The 26735-nt window shown below is 43.2% G+C and overlaps 1 protein-coding gene across 2 annotated transcripts in view; it reads right to left on the bottom strand.

Moving 5' to 3' along the window:
• Positions 1-1175: 1175 nt before the first annotated feature.
• Positions 1176-26735, bottom strand: part of CEBPG (CCAAT enhancer binding protein gamma) — a 44659-nt gene continuing 19099 nt past the window's right edge. Inside the window, exon 2 of one of the 2 annotated variants that reach the window (XM_056523711.1) lies at positions 1176-3337. In XM_056523711.1, coding sequence (XP_056379686.1) covers positions 2900-3304 — 405 coding nt within the window. In that variant the 5' untranslated portion in view covers positions 3305-3337 and the 3' untranslated portion in view covers positions 1176-2899. The remainder of the gene's footprint in view (positions 3338-26735) is intronic. The other variant, XM_056523710.1, reaches the window with a different exon arrangement.

Raw genomic sequence — 26735 nt, forward strand, 5'->3', positions numbered from 1 at the left:
GAAAAGAAGTCAAGACATGCTCACATAGGCCGATTTCAGACGAGCATATTATATTTGCACGTTTTTTTGTGTCTGGATTATGATTGTAAGTTCCGGCCTGATCGCAGGTCTAATGACTTGAACTGACAGCTGTTATTTTGGATCATCAGATCTGGAGTCAGGCTTTGACTTTTAATACGTTCATCTGAAACCGGCCTAATGAGGAATCTACATTTAAAGGGGTACTCCGCTGCTCAGCGTTTGGAAAAAAACTGTTCCGAACGCTGGAGAAGGGAACTCGTCACATCATAGCCCCACCCCCTCAATGCAGGTCTATGGGAGCCCCTCCCATAGACTTGCATTGAGGGGGCGGGGCATGACACAATGATGGGGCGGGGCTATGACATCACAAGCTCCCGGCCCCAGCGTTGGGAGCAGTTTTTTCCAAACGCTGAGCAGCGGAGTACCCCTTTAATGGAGAAAATGTTACATAATTTGTCCCATTAAAATCCTAAGTAGACAACATGGTAAGGCTATGTTCACATCTGCATGGAGTCTTCATATTATAAAACGAATCATCAGTCACAACGACTTGACATATCTATCATGCTTTCCATCATTTAGAAAGCAAGAAATATAAATTGCAAGCGTCACTATTCTTCCCATCAAGTCTTATTGTATACCATATAAAATAATTGTTAAAGGGATACTCTGCCCCCAAAAGGACCACCACACCCCCTCCAATAGAATTGGATTGAGGGGTGTGGCCGTGAAGTCACATCCCCCCCGCTCCAAGCGTCCAGGACAAAATGTTCCTAACGCTGGGGAAAGGATAGGGGATAAGATGTCAGATCGCCGGGGTTCCGCTGCTGGAGACCCCCGGGATCGCTGCTGCAGCACCCCGCTATCATTACTGCGCAGAGCGAGATCGCTCTGCACGTAATGACGGGCAATACAGGGGCCGGAGCATCGTTACATCACGGCTCCGCCCCTCGTGACGTCACGGCCCGCCCCGTCAATACAAGTCTATGGGAGGGAGCGTGGCGGTCATTACGCCCCCTGCCATAGACTTGCATTAAGGGGACGGGCCGTAATGTCATGAGGGGCGGGGCCATGACGTCACGCTGCTCCGGCCCCTGTATCGCCCGTCATTACGCACAGAGCGAACTCGCTCTGTGCAGTAATGATGGCGGGGTGCCGCAGCGCCGATCCCCGGGGTCCCCAGCAGCGGGACCCCGGCGATACGACATCTTATATTATCCTTTGGATAGGGGATAAGATGCCAGGGGCGGAGTACCCCTTTAAGTAAAAAGCTGAACTGCCCAAGCTAGAATGCTCAGGCCTTGTTCTTAGCGCTTTATTTAGGAAGAAGGAAACCTCAAATCCTCAAACACTTTTGCCCCCAAACTTCACAAATATATCACAATTCAACCTTCATGAGAATCAGCTCTTGTGCCGGACTATAAAAATGTACTTTTCTAACGAGAACAGATTTAACCATTCACGTGAGAAGGAGCCCTTAGTTTTAGCAAGATATTTTTTTTGTACAGCACACTCTAAAACAGTAGTAAAAATCTTAACACCTCATTTCCATAGAACAGCTAAAACCGCCTTCAAACCTTTATTTTTTTCATTCTCTAAGTGCATATGAAATTTTTTTTATAAATAAAATAAGCAACTAATTTAAAAAATTAATTTTAAGGGTAACAGGCAGCAGGTCTGATTCTGTAATTTAGTTTATTTCTATTTGTCCTATACTTCTGAATAACATACTGTATATGTACAGTAGCATCAAGTACAGAACAAAAATGGAGGAAGCACATGACTGTAACATTACACCACAAACCCTAAGTTCACTGCCTGTTACCGTAAAACACAGAATAAGAGTTCTGGACATAAAAACAAACAGATTTAAAATTTCAACATATTCTATCACAAAGTTGTTGTTTTTGTTATATCAGAATGTAACATTGTGTTTGCCACGGCAATGTTAAAGGGGTACTCCGCCCATAGACATCTTATCCCCTATCCAAAAGGATAGAGGATAAGATGTCTGATCACGGGGGTCCCGTCGATGGGACGATATCCCTGCTGCGCCCGATGTTCGCTTAGAGCGTCTGGTGCAGCGCCAGAGGCTCGTGACGTCACGGCCAAGCCCGCTCCTGACATCAAGGCCACGCCCCCTCAATGCAAGTCTATGGGAGGGGCGTGACATCCGTCACGCCCCTCCCATAGACTTGCATTGAGGGGGCGTGGCCGTGACATCACGAGCTGGGCGTGGCCGTGACATAACGAGCCTCAGACCCGCATCGCCAGTCATCCGGCACGGAGCAAAGTTCGCTCCCTACACAAGTTGTCTGGGGTGCCGTAGCAGAGATCATGGGGGTCCTCCGTGATCAGACATCTTATACCCTATCACTTGCATAGGGGGATAAAGGGAGTACCCCTTTAAACTAGCAGCTGTCAAACTCAGAAACCACAAGGTAGAAGTGAACATAGCCTTAGTTTACGATGCACAGTGATTGATCGGTCAAGACACTCATCCTAACGGCGCCCAATGGATGACAATGGGGCCTGTCATGTTCCATCGCCTCATAGTGCTAAACGCAGCCCCGTTTATCCTGTCTTTTCCTATGAAATCTGATGGAAACTGTGACAGCCAGATGTGAACAGAGGCTAAAATAATAATTCAAAATAGATTGTAACATAACTTTTTTGAATAATTAAAATGAAAATAACTGGAATATTATAACTTTTTGAACTTTTTGAAGTTCTATTCACCTAAAGTGTATACAAGTTGAACAAACCAGCACTATTTTTTTTTTTTTTTACATCATCCATGAAAAATTGTCAAACTTTTTCTTTGTCCCAAAGTCTATTTTGCCTTCTGCCACCAAAATATTATAAAATGTACTACAAATTACGGTGCGGCTTGCTCCGGTCCAGCTGCAGAAGTCTCTGGTGGTACACTTTCTGCCAAGTTGTGTGCATGCTCTAGGAAAAGGTCCTTCAATACACTTAACTCTTTCGTTAACAGCTTAATCTTTGCCTCCAGCCTCTCATTCTCCTCCTTTAACTGATTGACCCGTTGCAGTGTATCTTGGGCTTTTTGCTTGCTTTTTAATCTACTTTTCTTCACGGCTATGTTGTTGCGTTCCCGGCGCATACGGTACTCTTCGCTACCACGATCCATCCGCTGTCCTTTCTTGCTTTTACTTGGAGGAGTAGATTTCCCACCGCCTTCTGGCACAAGTTGTGGCGTTGGAGGGCTACTAAGCTGAGAAGTACTTAAGTTATCATCTGATGAAGATGGAGACATATTCATTTTGAAAGCGTCGTGAAATGTAAGCTGTGTGACCTGCAGTGAAATAAGGGAATTTTAATAAATGGCAATTTTATTTCTTACTACTAAACATGTTAAAGGGGGTACTCCGCTGCTCAGCGTTTGGAACAAACTGTTCCGAAGGCTGGAGCCAGGAGCTTGGACGTCATAGCCCCGCCCCCTCATGACGTCACGTCCCACCCCCTCAATGCAAGTCTATGGGAGGGAGCGTGACAGCCATCACGCTCCCTCCCATAGACTTGCATTGAGGGGGTGGGGCGTGACGTCATGAGGGGTGGGGCTATGACGTTACGAGCTCCCTGTGCCGGCTCCAGCGTTCGGAACAGTTTCTTCCAAACGCTGAGCAGCGGAGTACCCCTTTAATATCAATAATAAGGTGTTTCAAAAAACAGTACATAAGCAAATAGTGTTGAGCGGCATAGGCCATATTCGAATTCGCGATATTTTGCAAATATATTGACGAATATTCTACATATATTCGCTAAATTTGCATATTCGTAATACTCGCGTTTTATTTTCGCATATGCGAAAATTCGTGTATGCGAAAATGAACATATTAAAAAATTAGCATAAGCGAAAATTCATATATGCGAAAATTAGCATATGCAAATTTTTGCATATGCGAAAATTTGTATATGCGAAAATTAGCATATGCAAATTTTTGCATATGCGAAAATTCGCGCGCCAGTCTCACACAGTAGTATTAGAGCCTTCTTTACACCACTCAAGCTGGAAGCAGAGAGGGGTGATCACTGTTATGTGTACTGTGAAAAAACAAAAACAACAAAAAAAAAAACGATATGCAATATTCGCGAATAAAATTCGCATTGCGAATATTCGTGAGCAACACTATAAGCAAACACATTTTTGCAATATCTTTCCTCTATATTACAATAGTAACTGCATTTAAAAAGCGTACCTGCCACATGCCATCGACAAAAAATATGTTAAAGGGGGTACTCCGCTGCTCAGCATTTGGAACAAAGTGTTCCGAACGCTGGAGCCGGCACCTGGAGCTCGTGATGTCATAGCCCCACCCCTCATGACGTCACGCCCCGCACCCTCAATGCAAGTCTATGGGAGGGAGGGTGACAGCCGTCACGCTCCCTCCCATAGACTTGCATTGAGGGGGCGAGACGTCACAAGCTCCAGGCGCCGGCTCCAGCGTTCGGCACAGCGGAGTACCCCTTTAATATTGATAATAAAAAGGTGCAATATCTTGCCTCTTTATTACCATAGTAACTGCATTTAAAAAGCGTACCTGTCACATACCTTCGACAAAAAATAAATAAAATAAATAATGTACCTAATCCTCACATGTTTATCCAATTTTCATGCCTCTATCACATACACACATATACATATATATATAACTCAATGGGGGAGATTTATCAAAACTTGTCCAGAGGAAAGTTGCAGAGTTGCCCATAGCAACCAATCAGATCGCTGCTTTCATTTTTCAAAGGCCTTTTCAGAAATGAAAGAAGAGATCTGATTGGTTGCTATGGGCAACCCAGCAACTTTTCCTCTGCACAGGTTTTGATAAATCTCCCCCAATGTGTGTATGAATGTTCCAGCATCACTTCTAAATGGCTAAAGATATTTCCATGAAACTTGGTACACATGTAAATTAACCCTTACCCACCCCCATTTGCGAGAGTCAGGGTTTTTGTTTAAAGTCCCATACAAGTCTATGGGAAAGATATGTTACTACATAACTTCCAAATGTCGCAAGACATTTCTATAATACTTGGTACACATGATATGTAAATGCCAACTACAAATATAGGATAGTTAATTTAACCCTAACCTACCCCAATTTACGCCGGTCAGAGTTTTTGTTTAACCACTTAACGACAATGGACGTAAATGGACATCCTGGTGCGGTGGTACTTCGCGCACCAGGACGTACATTTATGTCCTGCACATGATCGCGAGCACCAGAGCGGTGCTCGAGTCATGCACTGCTGATAGCAGCTGGGGACCTGCATGGTAAGATGGCGACCAGAGGTCCCATCATCTGCCTCCGCCGCCTTTCCAGGGTCTTCTGCTCTGGTCTGCCTTCCAGCAGACCAGAGCAGAAGATCGCCGACAATACTGATCAGTGCTATGCCTATGCATAGCACTGAACAGTATTGGCAATCTAATGATTGCCATGAATAGTCCTCTATGGTAACATAAGTTAAAAATAAAAGTAAAAAAAAAAAAAAAAATAGAGTATAAAAGAAAAATTTGAAAAATCCCCTCCCCCAACAAAAATTTTAAATCCCCTCTTTTCCCTATTAAACATATTTGTTATCACCGCGTGCGTAAATGTCCAATCAAAATATAATGTTAATGATCCCGTATGGTGAACAGCGTAAGCTTAATTTAAAAAATAAAAAAAAACACAGGTCATGGCGCAAAAAAAATTAGCCCTCAAACAGCCCCATATACAGAAAAATGAAAAAAAAGTTATAAATGGTCAAAATAGGGAAATGTAATCATGGGTATCATTTTAGTCATATTGACCCACAGAGGAAAACATTACATTTTTACTGTTAAAAGTACAGCGTGAAAACAAAACCCTCCAAAATTAGCAAAATAGCGGTTTTCTTTAAGTTTCCTCACTCCAAAAATTTTTTGGGTTCACCGTACATTTTATGGAAAAAATGTAAGGTGTCATGACAAAATACAATTGGTTGCGCCAGAAACAAGCCCTCATATGGGTCTATGGATGGAAACATAAGAGTTATGGATTTTAGGAGGCAAAGAGGAAAAAAACGAAAAACGCAAAAAATAAATAAATTGGCCTGGTCCTTAACCCCTTAACGCACATGGACGTTTATGAACGTCCATAAGCGTCTCCTGAGGTATGACGCGCGCTCCGCAGGTGAGCGCGCGCATCATACTCGGGTTCCAGTTGCTATAAGCAACCAGGACCAGTGGCTACTGATGTCCAGCATTAACTCTTGAGACGCTGCGATCAAAGTTGATCGCCGCGTCTAAAGTGAAAGTAAAAGCTTTTTTACCATTGCGGTAAAATTGCGATGTCCCAATCAGCTTGCACACAGCAGAAGGGTCCCTTACCTGCCTCCTGCGCGTCCGAACGGCGATTGATTGCTCCAAGCCTGAAATCCAGGCTTGAGCAATCAACCACCGATAACACTGATCCCTGCCATTAAATGCAATGGCAGGGATCAGTGTATTGAATCAATGTACTGCATGTTATAGTCCCCTATATAACATTGCACAAAAAAAAAGTAAAAAAATAAAATAATATTTTTTTTTTATAAAGATCATTTAACCCCTTCCGTAATAAAAGTTTGAATCACCCCCCTTTTCCCAATAAAAAAAAAAAAAAACTGAAAATAAAAACAAAACATGTCGTATCTCCGTGTGCGTAAATGTCCGAACTATAAAAAAATATCTTTAATTAAACCGCACGGTCAATGACGTACGTGCAAAAAAATTCCAAAGTAGCATATTTGTCCCTTTTTATACCATAAAAACAAAAAAAAATGAATAAAAAGCGATCAAAACAAAAATGGTACCGATAAAAACTTCAGATCACGGCGCAAAAAGTGAGCCCTCATACATCCCCGTATATGGAGAAATAAAGTTATAGGGGTCAGAATAGGACATTTTTAAACGTATACATTTTCCTGCATGTAGTTATGATTTTTTTCAGAAGTGCGACAAAATCAAACCTATATAAGTAGGGGGATCATTTTAATCATATGGACCTACAGAATAAAAATAAGGTGTCATTTTTACTGAAAAATGTACTGTGTAGAAACGGAAGCCCCCAAAAGTTACAAAATGGCATTTTTCTTCCATTTTGTGGCACAATGATTTTATTTTTCCGTTTCGCTGTTGATTTTGGGGTAAAATGACTGATTTCATTACAAAGTAGAATTGGTGGCGCAAAACAATAAGCCATCATATGGATCTTTAGGTGCTAAATTGAAAGAGTTATTTTTAGGTGATGAGGAAAAAATGAAAATTCAAAAACTGAAAAACCCTCAGTCCTTAAGGGGTTAAGTCCCATGCAAGTGTATGGGAAATATGTTTCAGCATAACTTCCAAACGGCTGGAGAAATTTAGATAATACTTGGTACACATGCTACTTATGTCATATAAAAATATAGGATACTTAAGTTAACCCTAAACTACGCCCTTACATGAAGGATGGGGTTTTAGTTTCAAGTTCCATGCAAGTATATGGGGCTTCTGGTACCTTACCCCACAGCTCCGCTCTGCATCTCCTGATGAGTGCATCAGTCCGGCTTGCAAGTCACACCCTCCCTACCTGCCATGTTTCATCTCCAAAAGCTATTCCCACCCTTAAAGCCGCACCCCTTTTTATTTTCTAACCTTTTTTGTGCATCGGTCTGGCTTGCAAATCACTTCCACAAAACCACTCCCCATTCTATTTCCGGCTTACAATATCTTCATCACAACTCAGCCCCACCTGTGGACAGGATAGGAGGACGGGATATAGTCGGGCTATAAGAACATATATAACAACGGGATATGAGGTTGATATATGAGGAGGAGATATGGGGTCGGGATATGAGAAGGGGATATGGGGTCCGGATATGAGGACAAAAGCTTCCTCTTTTGTTGCTTTTCCTCTCCCACAAGGATTAATTAGGAAAAACCGGGCAACACCGGGTACTCAGCTTGTTTATTATAAATATATCTCTTTTCATTAGGTCACAGGGTTATAAATCCTCACAAGGGAAGGGGGCGTGTCCCTCACTTGTGGTGGTGGGAGGTGATTGGTGGGTCCGCTCATGCAGCCTTGCCCAAGGGTCATCTCTTGTCCTTGACTCATGGACAAGCCTGATCCTGCTGCAGGACTGGTTAGTGTCCCAGTAGGTATGGGGACCCCTAGTGGGGAGGATTTTCTGAAGCAATTCTCTTTATTAAATATATAAAAAAAAAATTAACAACCATATTACAAAAGGTCTTTCATTTTTATCAGAAACAACATATAAAAGTTCTTAGATCTGACAGTTTTTAGATCCATTGAAGGGTAATCAGTAAAAAACAAAACAACATAAAAAACACATTTTACAGGTCTAATACCAAAAACTAAAAAAGAATGCATTAATCATTTGTAAAAAATGTTGGCATGTCATCCCAAAGGGACCTGCTGCGATAGCGAGCTATAAGCCAGTGAAGTTTGTGGCAGCATATGCTTAACTCCCCAGATGTCAATCAAATCAGACTTATTCACTGCTTTAGTCTATGCAGTCGAAGGGAACGACCAACTGGAGATTGTGAGTTTGAAGACTGTGGCAGCACTCTTCAAACTCGCAATCTCAATGGGTCTCCGGACTGAAACCCAGTGCAATTTAACCTTCTGACATGTCTGGATAAAACATCAAAAGATTTTTCAAATGACAGTCACTAACTCTTTAAAGGGGTAGTCCAGTGGTGAAAAACTTATCCCCTATCCTAAGGATAGGGGATAAGTTTGAGATGGGGGGGGGATCCGACCGCTGGGGCCCCCTGCGATCTCTCTGTACGGGGGCCAGGCTCTCCGGCCAGATAGCGGGTGTCGACCCCCGCACGAAGCGGCACCCGACACGCCCCCTCAATACATCTCAATGGCAGAGCCGGAGATTGCCGAAGGCAGCACTTCAGCTCTGCCATAGAGTTGTATTGAGGGGGGGTGTCGGCCGCCGCTTCGTGCGGAGGTCGACACGCCCCCTTCCCGCGGGCTGTCGGGGCTCTGTACAGGAGATCGCAGGGGGCCCCAGCAGTCGGACCCCCCGCGATCTGCAACTTATCCCCTATCCTTAAGATAGGGGATAAGTTGTTCACCACTGAGTCACCACTGGACTACTCCTTTAAGGATGGTTGTTAGACAGTTACAGAAATGGTGGTCAGGGATTGCTACATTTTTCAAAGATACCGGTCACGTATGTACTAGGCTGCAGGAAGTACATATCTCATCCAGGGATAGCTGGGTAAGATATGAAAAAAAAAATGTTGTTCACATGTCTGGATTTTAATAGAATGTCAGGCAGGTTGGTAGTGGGGCATGTCACTCCCTTTCTGGTCAGTCCAGGTTGTTAAGTTTACCCTGAGTCAGCCCAGGTACTAGAGGTTCTACATAGTGTGCACTGGGAGGCTGTGAGGGAACTGAAACTCTGCTAATCTCTTGTGGGACAGGTTATACTTATGCAAGGTAGCCCATCTTGATGTCCACTTTGTCAGGTGGCTGGTAGGAAGCCACTTGTATAGGTAGTAAGGTTGTCGTTTAATGTCTAGACAAGTGGAAGTTATTTTGTTTGTGAGTGTAAAGGCTGTATAATTAGTTTTGTGCAAATAGAAGAGCAAGAGCAGCCCTGGATTTGTACTGTGTCACAGCTGTTTAAGGCTAGGTTTACAAACAGGTTTTCCTTTTTTCCAAAAAAAATTAAGGGAACAGTTAAACACCACAATATAACTCCAAGTCAATTACACTTCTGTGAAATCACACTGTCCACACAGGAAGCAACACTGATTGACAATCAATTTCACATGCTGTTGTGCAAATGGAACAGACAACATGTGGAAATTATAGGCAATTAGAAAGACACCCCCAATAAAAAGGTGTGTTTCTGCAGGTGGTCACCACAGACCACTTCTCAGTTCCTGTGCTTTCTGGCTGATGATGTTTTGTCACTTTTTGATGCTGGCGGTGCTTTCACTCTAGTGGTAGCATGAGACGGAGTCTACAACCCACACAAGTGGCTTAGGTAGTGCAGCTCATCCAGGATGGCACATCAATACGAGCTGTTGCAAGAAGGTTTGCTGTGTCTGTCAACGTACTGTCCAGTCCATAGAGGCTACCAGGAGACGTGGAGGAGGCTATAGGACGGCAACAACCCAGCAGCAGGGCCACTACCTCTGCCTTTGTGCAAGGAGGAGCACTGCCAGAGCCCTGCAAAAGGACCTCCAGCAGGTCACAAATGTGCATGTGTCCACTCGAACGGTCAGAAACAGACTCCATGAGGGTGGAATGAGGGCCCGATGTCCACAGGTTGAGGTTGTGCTTACAGCCCACCACCATGCAGGACGTTTAGCATTTGCCAGAGAACACCAAGATTGGAAAATTCGCCACTGGCGCCCTGTGCTCTTCACAGATGAAAGCAGGTTCACACTGACGTGACAGTCTGGAGACGCTGTGGAGAACATTCTGCTGCCTGCAACATCCTCCAGCATGACCGGTTTGGCAGTGGGTCAGTAATGATGTGGGGTGGCATTTCTTTGGGGGGGGCCGCACACCCCTCCATATGCTTGCCAGAGGTAGCCTTTCTGCCCTTAGGTACAGAGATCCTCAGACCCCTTGTGAGACCATATGCTGGTGCGGTTGGCCCTGGGTTCCTCCTAATGCAAGACAATGCTAGACCTCATGTGGCTGGAGTGTGTCAGCAGTTCCTGCAAGAGAAAGGCATTGATGCTATGGACTGGCCCGTCCGTTCCCCAGACCTTAATCCGATTGAGCACATCATGTCTCGCTCCATCCACCAATGCCACGTTGCACCACAGACTGTCCAGGAGTTGGCAGATGCTTTAGTCCAGGTCTGGGAGGACTTCCCTCAGGAGACCATCCCCCACCTCATCAGGAGCATGTTCAGGCATTGTAGGAAGGTCATACGGGCACGTGGAGAGGCCACACACACTACTGAGCCTCATTTTGACTTGTTTTAAGGACATTACATAAAGTTGGATCAGCCTGTAGTGGGGTTTTCCACTGTGATTTTGAGTGTGACTCCATATCCAGACCTCCATGGGTTGATAAATTTGATTTCCATTGATACATTTTGTATGATTTTGATGTAAAGACAAAATATATATAATCATATGATTAATTTATTCATTCAGATCTAGGTGTTATCTTAGTGTTCCCTTTATTTTTTTTTAGCAGTGTATTTCCCATTACTTTTAAATACACTTTTCCCATTACTTTTAAAACTGGCTTTGGCTCAAAAGCGGCAGTGGTAGTTTTCCCAAAAAACACCAGAAAAAAAAAACCTGTGTGCAAACCTAGCCTTATGCAGCTTTCCCCTCTTCACTGAACTGAACTCCTACACTGTTTTTAGGTATACTAACAAATTGTTAAATATCAGGTAGTGTGATGAATTTTATACTCAGTAATTAAAGTACTCCAGTGGAATTTTTTTATCTTTCCATTATGCTCGGGCTGCAAGAATATATACCGAACTTTAACTTACCTCCCACTGCTTACCAAGAGCACAGATATTGCTCTTCTGTCTTCTGTATCGTGAAGCCCGATGCGTGACACTGCTTATTGCCAGCCACAGCGATCTCCCGCTTTGGCCATTGATATGCTGAACACGGTCATGTATTGGGTCCGGGCCACCGGCTACTTACAAGACAGTGCGCTCAGCATATCACCGGCCGAGGCGGGACATCACTGGAGCCGGCAATAAGCTGAGCGCAGTGTGACATAATCAGACTCCAGAATGCGGAAAAAGACCGGGTCCAGAAGACAAAATAATGATATAAGCGCACCGGGTGGAGGGGCGGGGGGGGCTGAAGGGAAATCGGCAGGAAGGGAATTTAAGATTGTTATTTTACTTTTTTAGTCTGGGCACAATGAAAAGAAAAAAATCCACTGGAGTTCTCCTTTAATTAGTCCAGTCAGACTCATGTATAATACCTCCACCACTAGTCAAATTTACACTTACTGTCCATTGTACAAATACTGTATAGTATAAAAAAGGGAGAATAAGGATGCAGTTAGACCATGTGCACAATTCAAATTACTCGTGAATTTCCCAAATCAGAATCTGCAACAAAGTGTTAAAGTTCACATCTGCATTCAAGTGCAGTGAGAAAAAAAATCTGCACAGCTTTAAGGGCATGCTGAAACCTGCGCTTCTGCTAAAGATTCCAACCAGAAAAAGCCTTGAAATCTATTGATTGTAGAACTACAGCTTATAATATCTGTTCAAAGGACCAGAGTGTTAGTCCTTGCTCCACTTACATGTCAAAGGGGTAACCTGGTATTATTACTCATTGTCACAAGTGAGAGAGAAGGTATAGGTCTGAGATGGCATAAAAGGTGGAAATAAACTGCTAGGGAGCAAGGAAAGAATATATTTTCAACTCCTGAGATAACCCCAATAACAGTTTCTGTTGGGAAAGGGAAGCAATTATCGGGGAACACAAGTGACCTACGTTCCATGCTCGAGACTGCAGGAGTTTCCTAACATGCCTCCCCGCCTCTCCAATAGAACAATATGGGGAGAGGGCGGGAAAGGGGCATGGAGGGGGTGTACCGTCGACCTCAGAGAGGTTGATACTACGTGCATCAGCCGCTCACATAGAGCGGCAATGCGGGGCCCCGCTTAGGAGATTGCGGGGGGAGGGGGGTCCCAGCGGTCGGACCCCCTGCAATCAGACACTTATGCCCTATCCTGTGAATAGGGGATAAGTTGTATTTTGCTGACGATGTCCTTTAAACTCTCATGAACGAGCAGCCACATGGGAAATAGATGTTATAGGGGAAAAAAAAAACTGCACTTCTGGTTGTCATGAGTAAGCAATCCATGGAGGGATAGCTGAAAACATTGTTACATCAGAAACCTACCTTAATGAAGAGCCCCCTTGTGGTTACAACAGGCCTGCTAAGAAGAGGGGAATTCCTGAGGGCCAATGACTCAGCTTCAGGAATTCCTGACTAGCAGATTTAGGCTAAGTTTCCACTTTGGTTTTTTTCTGGCAGTTTTTGGAATACTGCCGCTGCAGTTTTTGAGCCAAAGCCAGAAGTGTATTCAAAAAGGAATAGGACCTATAAAGGACTTACACTACTCCTCCCTTATGGATCCACTTCTGACTTTGGCTCAAAAACAGCAGTGGAAGTTTTCCAAAAACTGCCAGAAAAAAAAAAACAAAGTGGAAAATTAGCCTTATGGTTTTCAATACATCACACTATGCATTTTCTGAGTGGAATGCTGCTATGGAAAATTCGATGCAGCAGCCTCCCTTTGGTTTCCATGGGATTCGGCTGATCCATTCACATTATGGAATTTCCACAGTGGAAATTCCGGATCCTAGACTCCACCGAGAGAATGTACTTGTTCATTTTTTTGGGGCAGAATCTGCTCGGAAATGCAATGCCACAATTCTGAGCAATTGTAGCGCCGGCTTGCTTTACCGATAATCTTTGCCCCAAATCTCTCCTAGGCAAGTGAGTAGTTTATTTTTAACCCCTTAACGACGCAGGACGTATATTTACGTCCTGCGCCGGCTCCCGGGATATGAAGCGGGATCGCGCCGCGATCCCGCATCATATCGCGTCGGTCCAGGCGCTCATCAACGGCCGGGACCCGCGGCTAATACCACACATCGCGGCGATGTGCGGTATTAACCCTTTAGAAGCGGCGGTCAAAGCTGACCGCCGCTTCTAAAGCGAAAGTGACTCGGCTGCTCAGTCGGGCTGTTCGGGACCGCCGCTGTGAAATCGCGGCGTCCCGAACAGCTGACCGGACACCGGGAGGGCCCTTACCTGCCTCCTCGGTGTCCAATCGGCGAATGACTGCTCCGTGCCTGAGATCCAGGCAGGAGCAGTCAAGCGCCGATAACACTGATCACAGGCGTGTTAATACATGCCTGTGATCTGTGTAGAAGATCAGTGTGTGCAGTGTTATAGGTCCCTATGGGACCTATAACACTGCAAAAAAAAAAAAGTAAAAAAAAAAAAAAGTGTTAATAAAGGTCATTTAACCCCTTTCCTAATAAAAGTTTGAATCACCCCCCTTTTCCCATAAAAAAAATAAAACAGTGTAAAAAAAAATAAACATATGTGGTATCGCCGCGTGCGTAAATGTCCTAACTATAAAAATATATCATTAATTAAACCGCACAGTCAATGGCGTACGCGCAAAAAAAATTCCAAAGTCCAAAAAAGCGTATTTTGGTCACTTTTTATACCATTAAAAAATGAATAAAAAGTGATCAAAAAGTCCGATCAAAACAAACATCATACCGATAAAAACTTCAGATCACGGCGCAAAAAATGAGTCCTCATACCGCCCTGTACGTGGAAAAATAAAAAAAAGTTATAGGGGTCAGAAGATGACAATTTTAAACGTATAAATTTTCCTGCATGTAGTTATGATTTTTTCCAGACGTGCGACAAAATCAAACATATATAAGTAGGGTATCATTTTAACCGTATGGACCTACAGAATAAGGATAAGGTGTAATTTTTACCGAAATATGCACTGCATAGAAACGGAAGCCCCCAAAAGTTACAAAATGATTTTTTTTCCGTTTCGCCGTGCATTTTTGGGTAAAATGACTAATGTCACTGCAAAGTAGAATTGGCGACGCAAAAAATAAGCCATAATATGGATTTTTAGGTGGAAAATTGAAAGGGTTTTTAAAAGGTAAGGAGGAAAAAACGAAAGTGCAAAAACGGAAAAACCCTGAGTCCTTAAGGGGTTAAAGCTCTTAAAATGTAACTGTCATTTCAGGCAGGAAACTTTTCAGTATACATTGTCTTGTGTACATGAGGAGTTCTCTCTATGTTTGGCTATTATATAACCAGGCATGGTGGTCTATGAGGCTTAGGAGGGAAGAGATCACCAAAAATTCACAAAAAAGGTCATATGTACCCCATAATAAGGACAATACAGACTGCAGCTCCTTACTCAAAAATAAGTCCTCACATAACTGTCAGCCGTAAAAAATTAAAAAAAATTTGGCCTGTCAAAATATGGCAAATCATTTTTTTGTGTTTTTTCTTTTTTCAAATGATTTTGTTGTGCAGAGGAAGAAAAGAAAAACAAATTAATTAATTGGGTATCGCCACAACCGTACCAATGTATATATTTAAAAAACAATGACTTTTTTTGCCTGCTTGTGTAAAACTATTATATGTTTCCCATAATCAATAAAATCTACAGCTTGTACTGCCAAAAACAAGACCTAACACACCACTGTCAACTGAATATGGTGCTTGATGAACATCTTATAAAAAGAAGGCCACAAAATCCATGTGGTGCTTCTTATTTCTGAGGCCTGTGTGCGAGTCAAGCACACACAAAAAATTTTGCTGAATTTTACAGTTATTAACTGCTGTTATTAACCATTTAAATGGGTACTCCGGGGAACTAAACCCATAGCCCATCCTTTCCCTCTCACCAACCTATTTGTCTAACTATCATTCATTAGCTATATCGAGCAGTGTCTCCTCAGCTCATAACGCTGCTCTTTGCCTGATGTAGATCTAATCACTAACTGCTGCCATTCAGAGCATATCATGATTTATTGCTGATTTATTGAAGGATAGTTTGAAAGAAAAGACATGTACAGTGTGTGCTGCTCACTGTGTTTACAACAACACAGCATGCACAAAGCAATTGGCTGGCAGCCATTACACAGAAGCACACTGACTGCTGTAAGTTGTAGTCTGGGCTGAAAGCAAGGAAAAAATAATATTCTGGAGACAACAAGGGCCAGATGGATAACTATAGGGAACACAGAACAGGTATTGTGGTGGCTTTGGGGAATTTTTATTTTTATTTACTTCCCAAGAGCACCCCTTTATATTAGCAAGAACCACCTAAAGGGGTAACGTTTCTAAATCCTGTTGTGAATTCTTTAAGGAATACCAGAATATCGGTATAAATTATCGGCTTTCGGCCCTAACCTCCACAGAGTATCGGCCCTAAAAAAAAAAAAAAAAAAACCCATATCGGTCGATCCCTAGTTTCAAGCACCCAGGCCTATTTTGTCAAAATTATCTGCAAAGCTGCTAAGGGTATGTTCAGGCAATGGAATTTCCCTATCAGCAGAGTCCTAGTGATTTTAATGGGATTCTGCTGCGCTGTGCACATGGCAGAATTTCCACAGCAGATGTTTCTGCTGTGGAAATTCTGATTCCACAAAAAGTAAAGACATGTTTATTCTTTCTGCAGAGTCTGCACACAAATGCATTGCCGTATATGAGACAGCGCATTATCGAGCGGTCCTAGCGCTGGCATGTTCTGCTGTTGCTCCACTGTCAGGGGAATGTTTGCACGGAAATTTTCTGTGTGGACATGCCCATGTGTACATAGCCTAAGATTTCTGACATCCTTAAAAGTAGAAGGACAAATGATGCCAAAATGAAGTAGACATATTAGCTAATTTATGTGGAATGATTAACTTAAAAAAACTGAATGTAAATTAAAAAAAAAATTATATATATAATTATATATATTTTTTTTTTACAAATTATAGCTGAAGGTATGGAGCTAAATTTATCGCAAAAAAAAGCACAATGTATGACAAAAAAAACTAATATCAGAATCACTCGGATAAGTAAAAGCATCCCAAAGTTATTAGTACAAAGTGAGACAGGTCAAATTTGTAAAAAAAATAAAGGCCTTGGTCATTTAAGCGTGCCTCTCATATCACAGGAAAAAAATAAATGGTTCTATATTGTACTCACTGGTCTCTTTAATCACTGCAGGCTGCTCTGTAACCCCTTCCTCTCTGTTTTCATTCTGCAGTCTGATAGGACAGGAGTGAGCACAGATGAGTGCTAGTCCCGCCCTCACTTCCTGGACTTTGTACCAGCCTGTGCTTTAGCTGGGACAGTGACAATGCTGCAGTCAGACAGGATTATGTTCTGGACGGTATCTTTAAAGGGGTCAAGGCTAGGTTCACACTGTTGTGTGCGCCGATCTGTTCAACACTGCTAAGATGGCACACTTTGAAATCAGAGCTGTGTAGATTTCAGCTATTATTTTTGTCCATTTACCGAAGTAAATCTGCCGTGGAGGCCTACATCTTTACTTACTACACTTGCAGTATGTACACTTACATCTGTGGTAAACAGGCAACATTTGCAGCCCATAATGAGCACTGCCCGACAATATAGCAAGTTAACCAGCGTGTTTTTATTCTACTATTTCACATTACAATGTTAATAAAGAGGAAATGTGCCCATTTTTTAATAATAGTTTGGCTGAGAGTTCTTTCTCCTATCCTGAATGGAATACATGAATGGTCGGCACGGCTGAAGAGTATGCTTTGTCTATGAGAAAGGGAGAGGAAAGATGCAGCCAGACAGCACTGATGGTGGCCTCTCTCCCAAAACAAAAGGTTCAGGTGACAAATATCCAGCACCCCAACCATTTTCTCCACTGACATTACCTAATGGAGGAGAATCGTGAGGCCCCGCCATACAACTTAGATAGTCGGGGGAATGTGTTGGCTTTAGTATAAGCTGTATGGGCACCTTTAGGAGTCTCTTAATCTGATATGGTCATGTGGTGCTGTTCAGACATTAAAGCGTACCCGTCAGATCCAACAATTTTAAATCTATCACTCAGTACCTAATCCTGACCATGTACATCTAATTTGTATGTGTCTAGCACCTTTATTTATTTTTTATTACACTTTTAATTTAGCTCACTAGTCTGAATTCCTCTCAGAGGGAGGGGGTGTGGCCTCACTGTGCAGGTCTCCGCCCCCTCTCTCAGTATGATGTCTGCTCACATCTCCCCTAGCATTAGAAAAACTACAACTCCCAGCTTGTCCTCACTGACAGTAGCGGGACACAAGCTGACAGTGGGAGGATTTTTCCTCCAGCCCTGTGCTCACAACTGTCAATCAAGGAAGTGTGTCCATGACATAGGAGATGATGCATGGACACAGCAGGAATAGTATGTGTCCAAGCAGGCGGGGGGGCAGTTGTTTGGCTTTTTCAGTATGAAATACTGACAATTTTCTAATGAAAGTAATTGCAAAACCTATTGGTTTTGCATGCTTTACAACATATCAAAAAGTTTTTGTATCTGACAGTGCCCATTTAAGGTTAAGAGGCACAGCCTATGACAAACAGTATCGTCACCATGAATGTGCTGTGGGGTCCAACCAATGGAACCTCTGGGTATGAGAAATACTCATTCCAGCCACAGCCAAGCTGTAATAGCTGTAACAATGATGAAAATAGCACAGAGACTGCAAAATACACAAAGGGGCTGTGTCACTCCTCTGAGCACCGCATCCTCTTTGTTCTCAGGATCAGTGGGAGCCACTGGGGATATGCAATCAAAATTAAATGTTAGCTATCCCCTTAAAGGGAATCTGTCACCAGGTTCACACTGTCTGAGGACAGCATAAAGTAGCATCAGAAATAGTGATTTCAGCACAGACATTTCTTTTATTATTTGCAGTAATAAAATAACTATCAGCGGAGTTGTGAGCCCAGTGTTGTGAGGTCCAGAAATCCTCTCGATGTTCACTTTAGAGTCCTAGATATTCATGGGCTGCCGCTCCCAGTCCATGTCTGACTGGTTCCTCCTGTACATAGGTAGAAAGCGGTCAGTCAAGGCTGGGAGGGCAGGGTCAACATAAAGGTGTGTCATTAACCCCTTGGGGAAAGAGTCCATTTTGACCTTAAGGACCAGAGCATTTTTTGCACATCTGACCACTGTCACTTTAAGCATTAATAATTCTGGGATGCTTGTACTTATGAATTTGATTCAGAGAATGTTTTTTCATGACATATTCTACTTTATGTTGGTGGTAAATTTTCGTCGATACTTTGAAAATTTAGCATTTTTATTACCGTATTTTTCGCTGTATAAGACGCACCTTTTCTTCCCCAAAACTGGGGGGGGGGGGGGGGGGGGGGGAGTTGGTGCGTCTTATACGGCAAATACACATTAAAACCGGTGGTTCCTGCGGCCATTAACAGCCGGGACCCGCAGCTAATACAGGACATCACTGATTGCGGTGATGCCCTGTATTAACCCTTCAGACGCGGCGATCCAAGCTGACCGCCGCGTCTGAAGCAAAAGTGAAACTAACCCGGCTGCTCAGTCGGGCCGTTCGGGAAATCGCAGCATCTTGAACAGCTTACAGGACACCGGGAGGGACCTTACCTGCCTCCTCGGTGTCTGCTCCGTGCCGGCGCTCTCCGTCGTCATCACGTCGTCGCGCACGCCGTCCCGTCATCCAATAGGATCGGCGTGCGTAGCGACGTCATGGCGGTGACGGAGGGTGAGGATACCGGGCAGCAGAGACGTTCCGGAGCGACAGGGACACCCCAGGGACAGCAATGGAGGGCGACATCCAGGGCAGCGGTGATGGGTCCGGAGCGGCGGGGACACGTGAGTATTACCTCCTATACCAGTGGTCTTCAACCTGCGGACCTCCAGATGTTGCAAAACTACAACTCCCAGCATGCTGGGAGTTGTAGTTTTGCAACATCTGAAGGTCTGCAGGTTGAAAATCACTGTCCTATACTTTACATTGTATTTGGTTCAGAATCTATATTTTCTAGATTTTTAGGCTTTAACCCCTTAAGGACCAAGGACGTATGAGTACGTCCTTGGTCCCGCTCCCGTGATATAACGTGACCCCGCATCATATCACGGCGGGCCGGGCGTCATAGTGAAGCCGGGACCCGGCCGCTAATAGCGCGCGGCACTGATCGCGGTGCAGCGCGCTATTAACCCTTTAGCCGCGCGCTCAAAGCTGAGCCACGCGGCTAAAAGTGAAAGTAAAAACTGCCGGTTAGCTCAGTGGGCTGTTCGGGATAGCCGCGGCGAGATCCAGGCATGAGCAGTCAAGCGGCAGAATCATCAATCACTGGTTTCCTATGAGAAACCAGTGATCAATGATAAAGATCAGTGTGTGCAGTGTTATAGGTCCCTATGGGAGCTATAACACTGCAAAAAAAAAAAGTGAAAAAAAAAAGTGAATAAAGATCATTTAACTCCTCCCCTATTAAAAGTTTGAATCACCCCCCTTTTCCCATAAAAAAAAAAATACAAAAAAAAAACAGTGTAAATAAAAATAAACATATATGGTATCACCGCGTGCGGAAATGTCCGAATTATAAAAATATATCATTAACTAAACCGCATGGTCATTGGCGTACACGCCAAAAATAAGTCCTATCAATCAATAAGTCCTATCAATGCAAAAATGGTACAGTTGAAAACTTCAGATCATGGCGCAAGAAATGAGCCCTCATCAGCCCCATACGCGGAAAAATAAAAAAGTTATAGGGGTCAGAAGATGACAATTTTAAACGTATTAATTTTCCTGCATGTAGTTATGATTTTTTTTCCAGAATACGACAAAATCAAACCTATATAAGTAGGGTATCATTTTAATCGTATGGACCTACAGAATAAAGATAAGGTGTAATTTTTTACCAAAAAATGTACTACGTAGAAATGGAAGCCCCCAAAAGTTAAAAAAACGTTTTTTTCTTCAATTTTGTCGCACAATGATTTTTTTTTTCCATTTCACCATAGATTTTTGGGCAAAATGACTGACGTCATTACAAAGTAGAATTGGTGGCGCAAAAAATAAGCCATCATATGGATTTTTAGGTGCAAAATTGAAAGAGTTATGATTTTTAAAGGCAAGGAGCAAAAAACGAAAGTGCAAAAACCGAAAACCCCCGGTCCTTAAGGGTTTAAAATTGGGTGCGTCTTATATGCCGGAGTGTCCTATATGACCAAAAATACGGTACTTCGAAACTCTCTGCTAGTAAGGAAAATAGGCAATCCAAATAAATTATATATTGATTCACATATATAATATGTCTAGTTTAAGTTGACAAGTTTTTACTTTTTGAAGACATCAGAGGGCATCAAATTAGAGCAGCAATTTACCAAGTAAATTTCAAAATCTGAATTTTTCAGGGACCAGTTCAGTTTTGAAGTGAATTTGAGGGTCTTTGTTAGAAATAACCCATAATGGACCCCATTATGAAAACTACACCCCCCAAAGTATTCAAAATGACATTCAGAAAGTTTGTTAACCCTTTAGGCGTTTCACAGGAATAGCAGCAAAAGTGGAGGCGAAAATTCTTCATTTTTTAGACTAACATGATCTTGTAGACCCATATTTTTTTTTTCATTTTTACAAGGGGTAAAAGGAGAAAAAGCCTCTCAAAATGTGTAACCCAATTTCTCTCGAGTAAGGAAATACCTCATATGTGGATGTAAAGTGCTCTGTGGGTGTACTACAATGCTCAGAAGGGAAGGAGTGACAATGGGATCTTGGAGAGCGGATGTTGCCGAAATGGTTGTTGCGGGGCATGTCACATTTAGGAAGCCCTCATGGTGCCAGAACAACAAAGCATACCATTTGGGAATCTACACCCCTCAAGGAATGTAACAAGGGATACAGTGAGCCTTAACACCCCACAGGTATTTGACGACTTTGCGTTGAAGTTGTGAAAATAATTTTATTTTTATTTTTTTTACTAAAATGCTGATGTTACCCCAAATTGTGAAAATGTCCCTCCAAAATTTGTAACACCATTTCTCTCAATATAATATTATCTCCTATAAATAAGTGGCACCAAACATAGAAAATTAAGATAAAATAATAAGCTTTATTGTACAAACATAATTTTTAAAAACATGATGAGATCTAAGATGTTCTCTTGGAAGGCAGTAACCAATAACAGTTGTATATGAACAACAAAATTCACAAGCAAAAAATGCCACAAGGTGCATAAATAAGGCAAGCCTAATACAGAAGATACAAGAGAAGAGTAATCTGTAATGAGATGTGGGAGCAGAATGAAGGGTATAAGTAAAAGATAAAAATGAGAACACTGGTCCAAATGCCCCAACAACAATTCTGTTACAAAAAAGAAACCCCGGGACGGGAAAAGCCACCACAGCACATACGGAATCACCACGTTATACGCGCACACACAACCCCTACGCCGTTTTGCTACCCTCTTCGCCAGGGAGTGTCCCATTTGTCTGAAGTAATGAAATATCTTATATGTGGATATAAAGTGCTCTGTGGATGCACTACAATGCTCAGAGGGGAAGGAGCGACAATGGAATTTTGGAGAAAGTATTTGGTTGGAATAGAAGTCTGGGGCCATATGAGTTTACAAAGCCCCCATGGGGCCAGAACAGAGACCCCCCCCCCCCCCCCATGACCCCATTCCGAAAACTACACCCTATTAAATAGTAAACCTAACCTGCTTTTGTGGCAGTTCGCCACAAATTTGTGGTGCAATACCCCAAAATAAACCTACAAATCCAGAAATGGGATGTGGTGAACAAAAAAGGGGCATGTTCACAAACCAACCTATTTACTATCAAATTCACACAAAATCTTGTAAATAAATGCTGGACGTGTGACTCTAGCCTTGTTGTTTAATGTCACAGAGTTTAAAATCTACATATATATCTCAACATATGTATTCCAAATGAAACTTTGTATGTGTTATCTATGTGGCAACTAAAGATATACAGCGATTCCTCAACTTACAATTGTCTTTTCTGGACCATTGTAACTTGAAACCAGACTCACCATACAATGTACAGACAGTCCAGATCTGTGAAACGTGTAAATGGCTGGAAGAACCGACCAATCAGAATGGGCATTCACTGGTAAAAAAAACCCTTTATTACTGAATGACTGTCTGGTAGCGCCCCCTACAGTACAGGGAGGTATTACATGTTCTGTACTCTTTAACTGTGCTACAGTTAGCTGCTTCTTTGGACATCAAGTAAGGACGGCTCCATTTAACTTTCTGGGACATTGTGTACTGTACAGGACCCTGAAGAAGCTCCTGTCCTCTACATAGACAGTGATTACAGCTTCCAGCAGATCTTTCTTACTTTTACATGTAAGGATTTGCTTTATCTATATTAGTTATCTACAAATTTTCCTTTAATCCTAACTTTTTCCTATTTTTGGATGACATTTTGGTGGCTTCAGAACCAATTACCAGGTTTCCATAGAGTTATGGTCTCAACATACAATGATCGTCCTGAGCCAACTAATATTGTAACTTGAGGGACCACCCCCTATTCGAGAGTCTATATGACTTCCAGTACCTTACTCCACAAGCTCCACTCTGCATCTCTGGGTGAGCGTGTAGGTCCACCTTGCAAGCCACACATACACACCCCCCCCCCCAACCCCCCCCCCCCCTAACCTCAGTCCTTTTTTGTTTCAGCTTAAAAGGGGTACTCCACTGCTCAGGGTATGTTAGAGCCGGGAGCTTGTGACATCATAGCCCCACCCCCTCATGATGACGGCTGAGCAGCGGATTACCCCTTTAAAAGAAAGCCCTAACAAAAGTTGAGTCTGTTTGTAGCCACACATATACAGTTATGGCCGTAAATGTTGGCACCCCTGAAATTTTTCTAGTATTTCTCACAGAAAAGGATTGCAGTAACACATGTTTTGCTATACACATGTTTATTCCCTTTGTGTGTATTGGAACTAAACCAAAAAAGGGAGGGAAAAAAAGCAAATGACAGTGCACTCAGCCTATCATGTCATTTAAGGAATCGGCCGGCTCCTTACATGACAGAGCACTCAGCCTATCACTGGCCGAACCGGGACATCGCTGCGGCCAGTGATACACTGAAGGCTCTGTGACATTCCCGTTCCCAGGAAGCAGCATGGGGATCGCAGCGGAGAACAGTGAGGCCGATACCGGAGCAACTGGGGAACGTAGGAAGGTGAGTCAAAGCTTATTTTGTTTATTTTTTGCAGCCCGGGCACAGGAATATGTAAAATCAATCAGTAGAGATGTCCTTTATTAATCATTTTGAGCACCGCGGCACACAACTCTTTCATTAAAAGCGCCGGCGGCTCACAGGAGGACGATGGGAGCAGCGCCTGCAGGTCACATATTATTAGTTCCCCAGCGGGGGGGGGATTGAATACCGTGGAACCGCCATAACTTACAAAAATACTGTGATATGCATTTTTGGTCATATCACCCAGCACTAATCTCTTGCACAGACTTTGGAATCCTGCTGGCCTGTCAGAAGTCCAAATTTAGGAAATACAATCTGGAGTGCTGAGGGGTATGTGTGCAGCCTTGGCCAATCATAGCTCATCTCACACTGAGTGAGGAAGTTCTCCCCTGTATGGCTTCAGATGATGTCACACCTGCTGGGGAACGCCCCTTCCCAGTCTGTGAATCTGACTGAGACTGAGCAGAAAATACAAAGCAATATCATGGTAGAAAACAAAAATAAATAAATAAAGGCAGGGGGTGGTTTATGAGGATGGGGGCAGTGAACTGGGAGGATTATAACATTCAACAAGATCATGACAGGTACTCTTTAGGGCAAATTAGCCTGTGTCCTTAAGGGGTGAAAAGTGCAATAAATGCCACAAAAAAAACACAAACCTTCGTGGCTGTGCATGTAGAAAAATAAAAGTTATGGCTCTTAGAAGATGAAGAGTTACAAACATAGCAAAAAATTGTTGACAGGGAAGGGGTTAAAATACTGTGTGAACAAAACCTATGCTTACCACCTCCTGCATTTTGGTTGGACAAGTTCTGATACGTGACTTCATAAGTTATAACCATGTGACAAAATCTTTATTTTAATATTCAGAAAAAAAATGGGGGTAAAATCACTGATGAAGGGTTGTCTGACAGCTGGAAATGTATTCATTCATTTTTATAGTAAAAAAAATATATATTTATATTTATTAGGGATCGACAGATTATCGGTTTGGCCGATATTCACGATTTTGGACGTTATCGGCAATTACCTTGCCGATAATGCCCCGCGCACCACCACCGCGCCGCACCCCCCACCCCATTGCCTCCCCAATCCCCGGTTTTGTAAATTACCTGTTCCCGGGGTCCACGCTATTTCTGGCTTCTGCGCGTCCTGTGTTACGCTGTGCAGCGCAATGACGAGTGACGTCCTCAACACGACGTCACTATCATTGCGCACAGTGACAGCTCAGGAGGACGGCGCCGGAGACAGAAGTAGAGCGGACCCCGGGAACAGGTAATTATAAAACCGGGAATGGGGCAGGCAATGGGGCAGCGGCGGTGGTCTCTGGCCGGGGCTGTTCCGGAATATCGGTATAAATTATCAGTTACTGGCCCTTACCTCTACAGAATATCGCTATCGGCCCTAAAAAAACAATATCGGTCGATCCCTTATATACACACACACAAACATATACATATATATATATATATATATATATATACACACACACACACACACACATACACACTAACACTACTTTAGCACCCCTCTCAGAATCCTGGAATGCCTGCGCTTACTTTAAATAGCTTTTCGTTTAACAAGTTGCACACCTCCGGTGACTATAAACGTCTGGGCGGGTGGTTACTAACTGTGGAAGAATGTTTCTCAATGTCCTTGCAGAGTTTGCAGTGGTAAAGAGATCACTCAGCTGCAGAGGATAGGGATAGCTGCCTGTCAGTGATAGTAATCCTGTAATTTAGGAAAACAGTAGCCACAGTTGCAGTGGAAAATCAGGTCTTAGATAGATATACCGGTATATCTATCTATCTATCACACAAACACCCCAGAACTGCCTTCTTTCATAGTGATATACTTTCTACAAGGTGCTAGAAACATTACTTAAAGATGTTTGTCATCACACAGTTGCAGCAGGTTTGTTGACTGCCCATCCATAATGCAAATCTCCAATTCAACCACATCCTTAAAAAGGTGCTCATTCGGATTGGGGTCTGGTGACTGTGAAGGCCACTGCAGTACTGTGAACTCATAGTCCCATTCAAGAACTGAACTGTTAATACAAGACACAATGGATCCATGCTTTCATGTTGTGTACACCAAATTCTGACCCTGCCACCTAAATGTTGCAGCTGGAATCGAGACTCATCAGACCAGACAACGTACTTCCAGTCTTCTATTGTCCGATTTTGGTGAACCCACGAGAATTGTAGCCTCAGTCTCTTGATCTTCGCTTACAGGAGTGGCACCCAGAGTGGTGTTCTGCTCCGGTAGCCCATCTGCTTTAGGGTACGTTCACACGAGCAGACCCACAGCGTATTTTATGCTGCAGATCCACCGCTGAAGGACCCCTGCATGGTTTCTTTACATGTGCCTGCTCGGAGCTGCAATACGCCACTACGAGCAGACACTGCGATGTGAGAGTTGCAGCGCGCATGGGCAGTATACATTCATGCAGCGGCAGCTCTCAGACTAGCTCATGGAGCAGGGGGAGCGGCGCATGCGCAGTAACTCGCACACCGCAGTGTGTCTGCTCGTAATGGTGTATTCCCGCTCCAAGAAGGCACATGTAAAGACACCATGCAGGGGTCCTTCAGCAGCGGATCTGCAACGTAAAATACGCTGTGGGTCCGCTCGTGTGAACGTACCCTAAGGTTGGACATACTGTGTGTTCAGAAATGGTATTCTGCATACCGCTAAACTGTCAGCATACAGAAGGGAACACATGCATGAAACGGCTGTAGCTGCAGATCTAGCTCCCACTGTCCTACGTTGTGTCCTCCTTCTGCATGTTTTTTACTGTACTTATGCAATAAAATAAAAAGTGATTCACAGAGAGGTGAGTGCAACAGTTCTTTTTCTACTTCTTTGCGTATTCTGCATACCTTGGTTGTAACAAGTGCTTCTTTGAGTTACTGTTACCTTTTTTG

This window comes from Hyla sarda, chromosome 6, assembly GCF_029499605.1.
Source record: "Hyla sarda isolate aHylSar1 chromosome 6, aHylSar1.hap1, whole genome shotgun sequence".
Taxonomy (NCBI): domain Eukaryota; kingdom Metazoa; phylum Chordata; class Amphibia; order Anura; family Hylidae; genus Hyla; species Hyla sarda.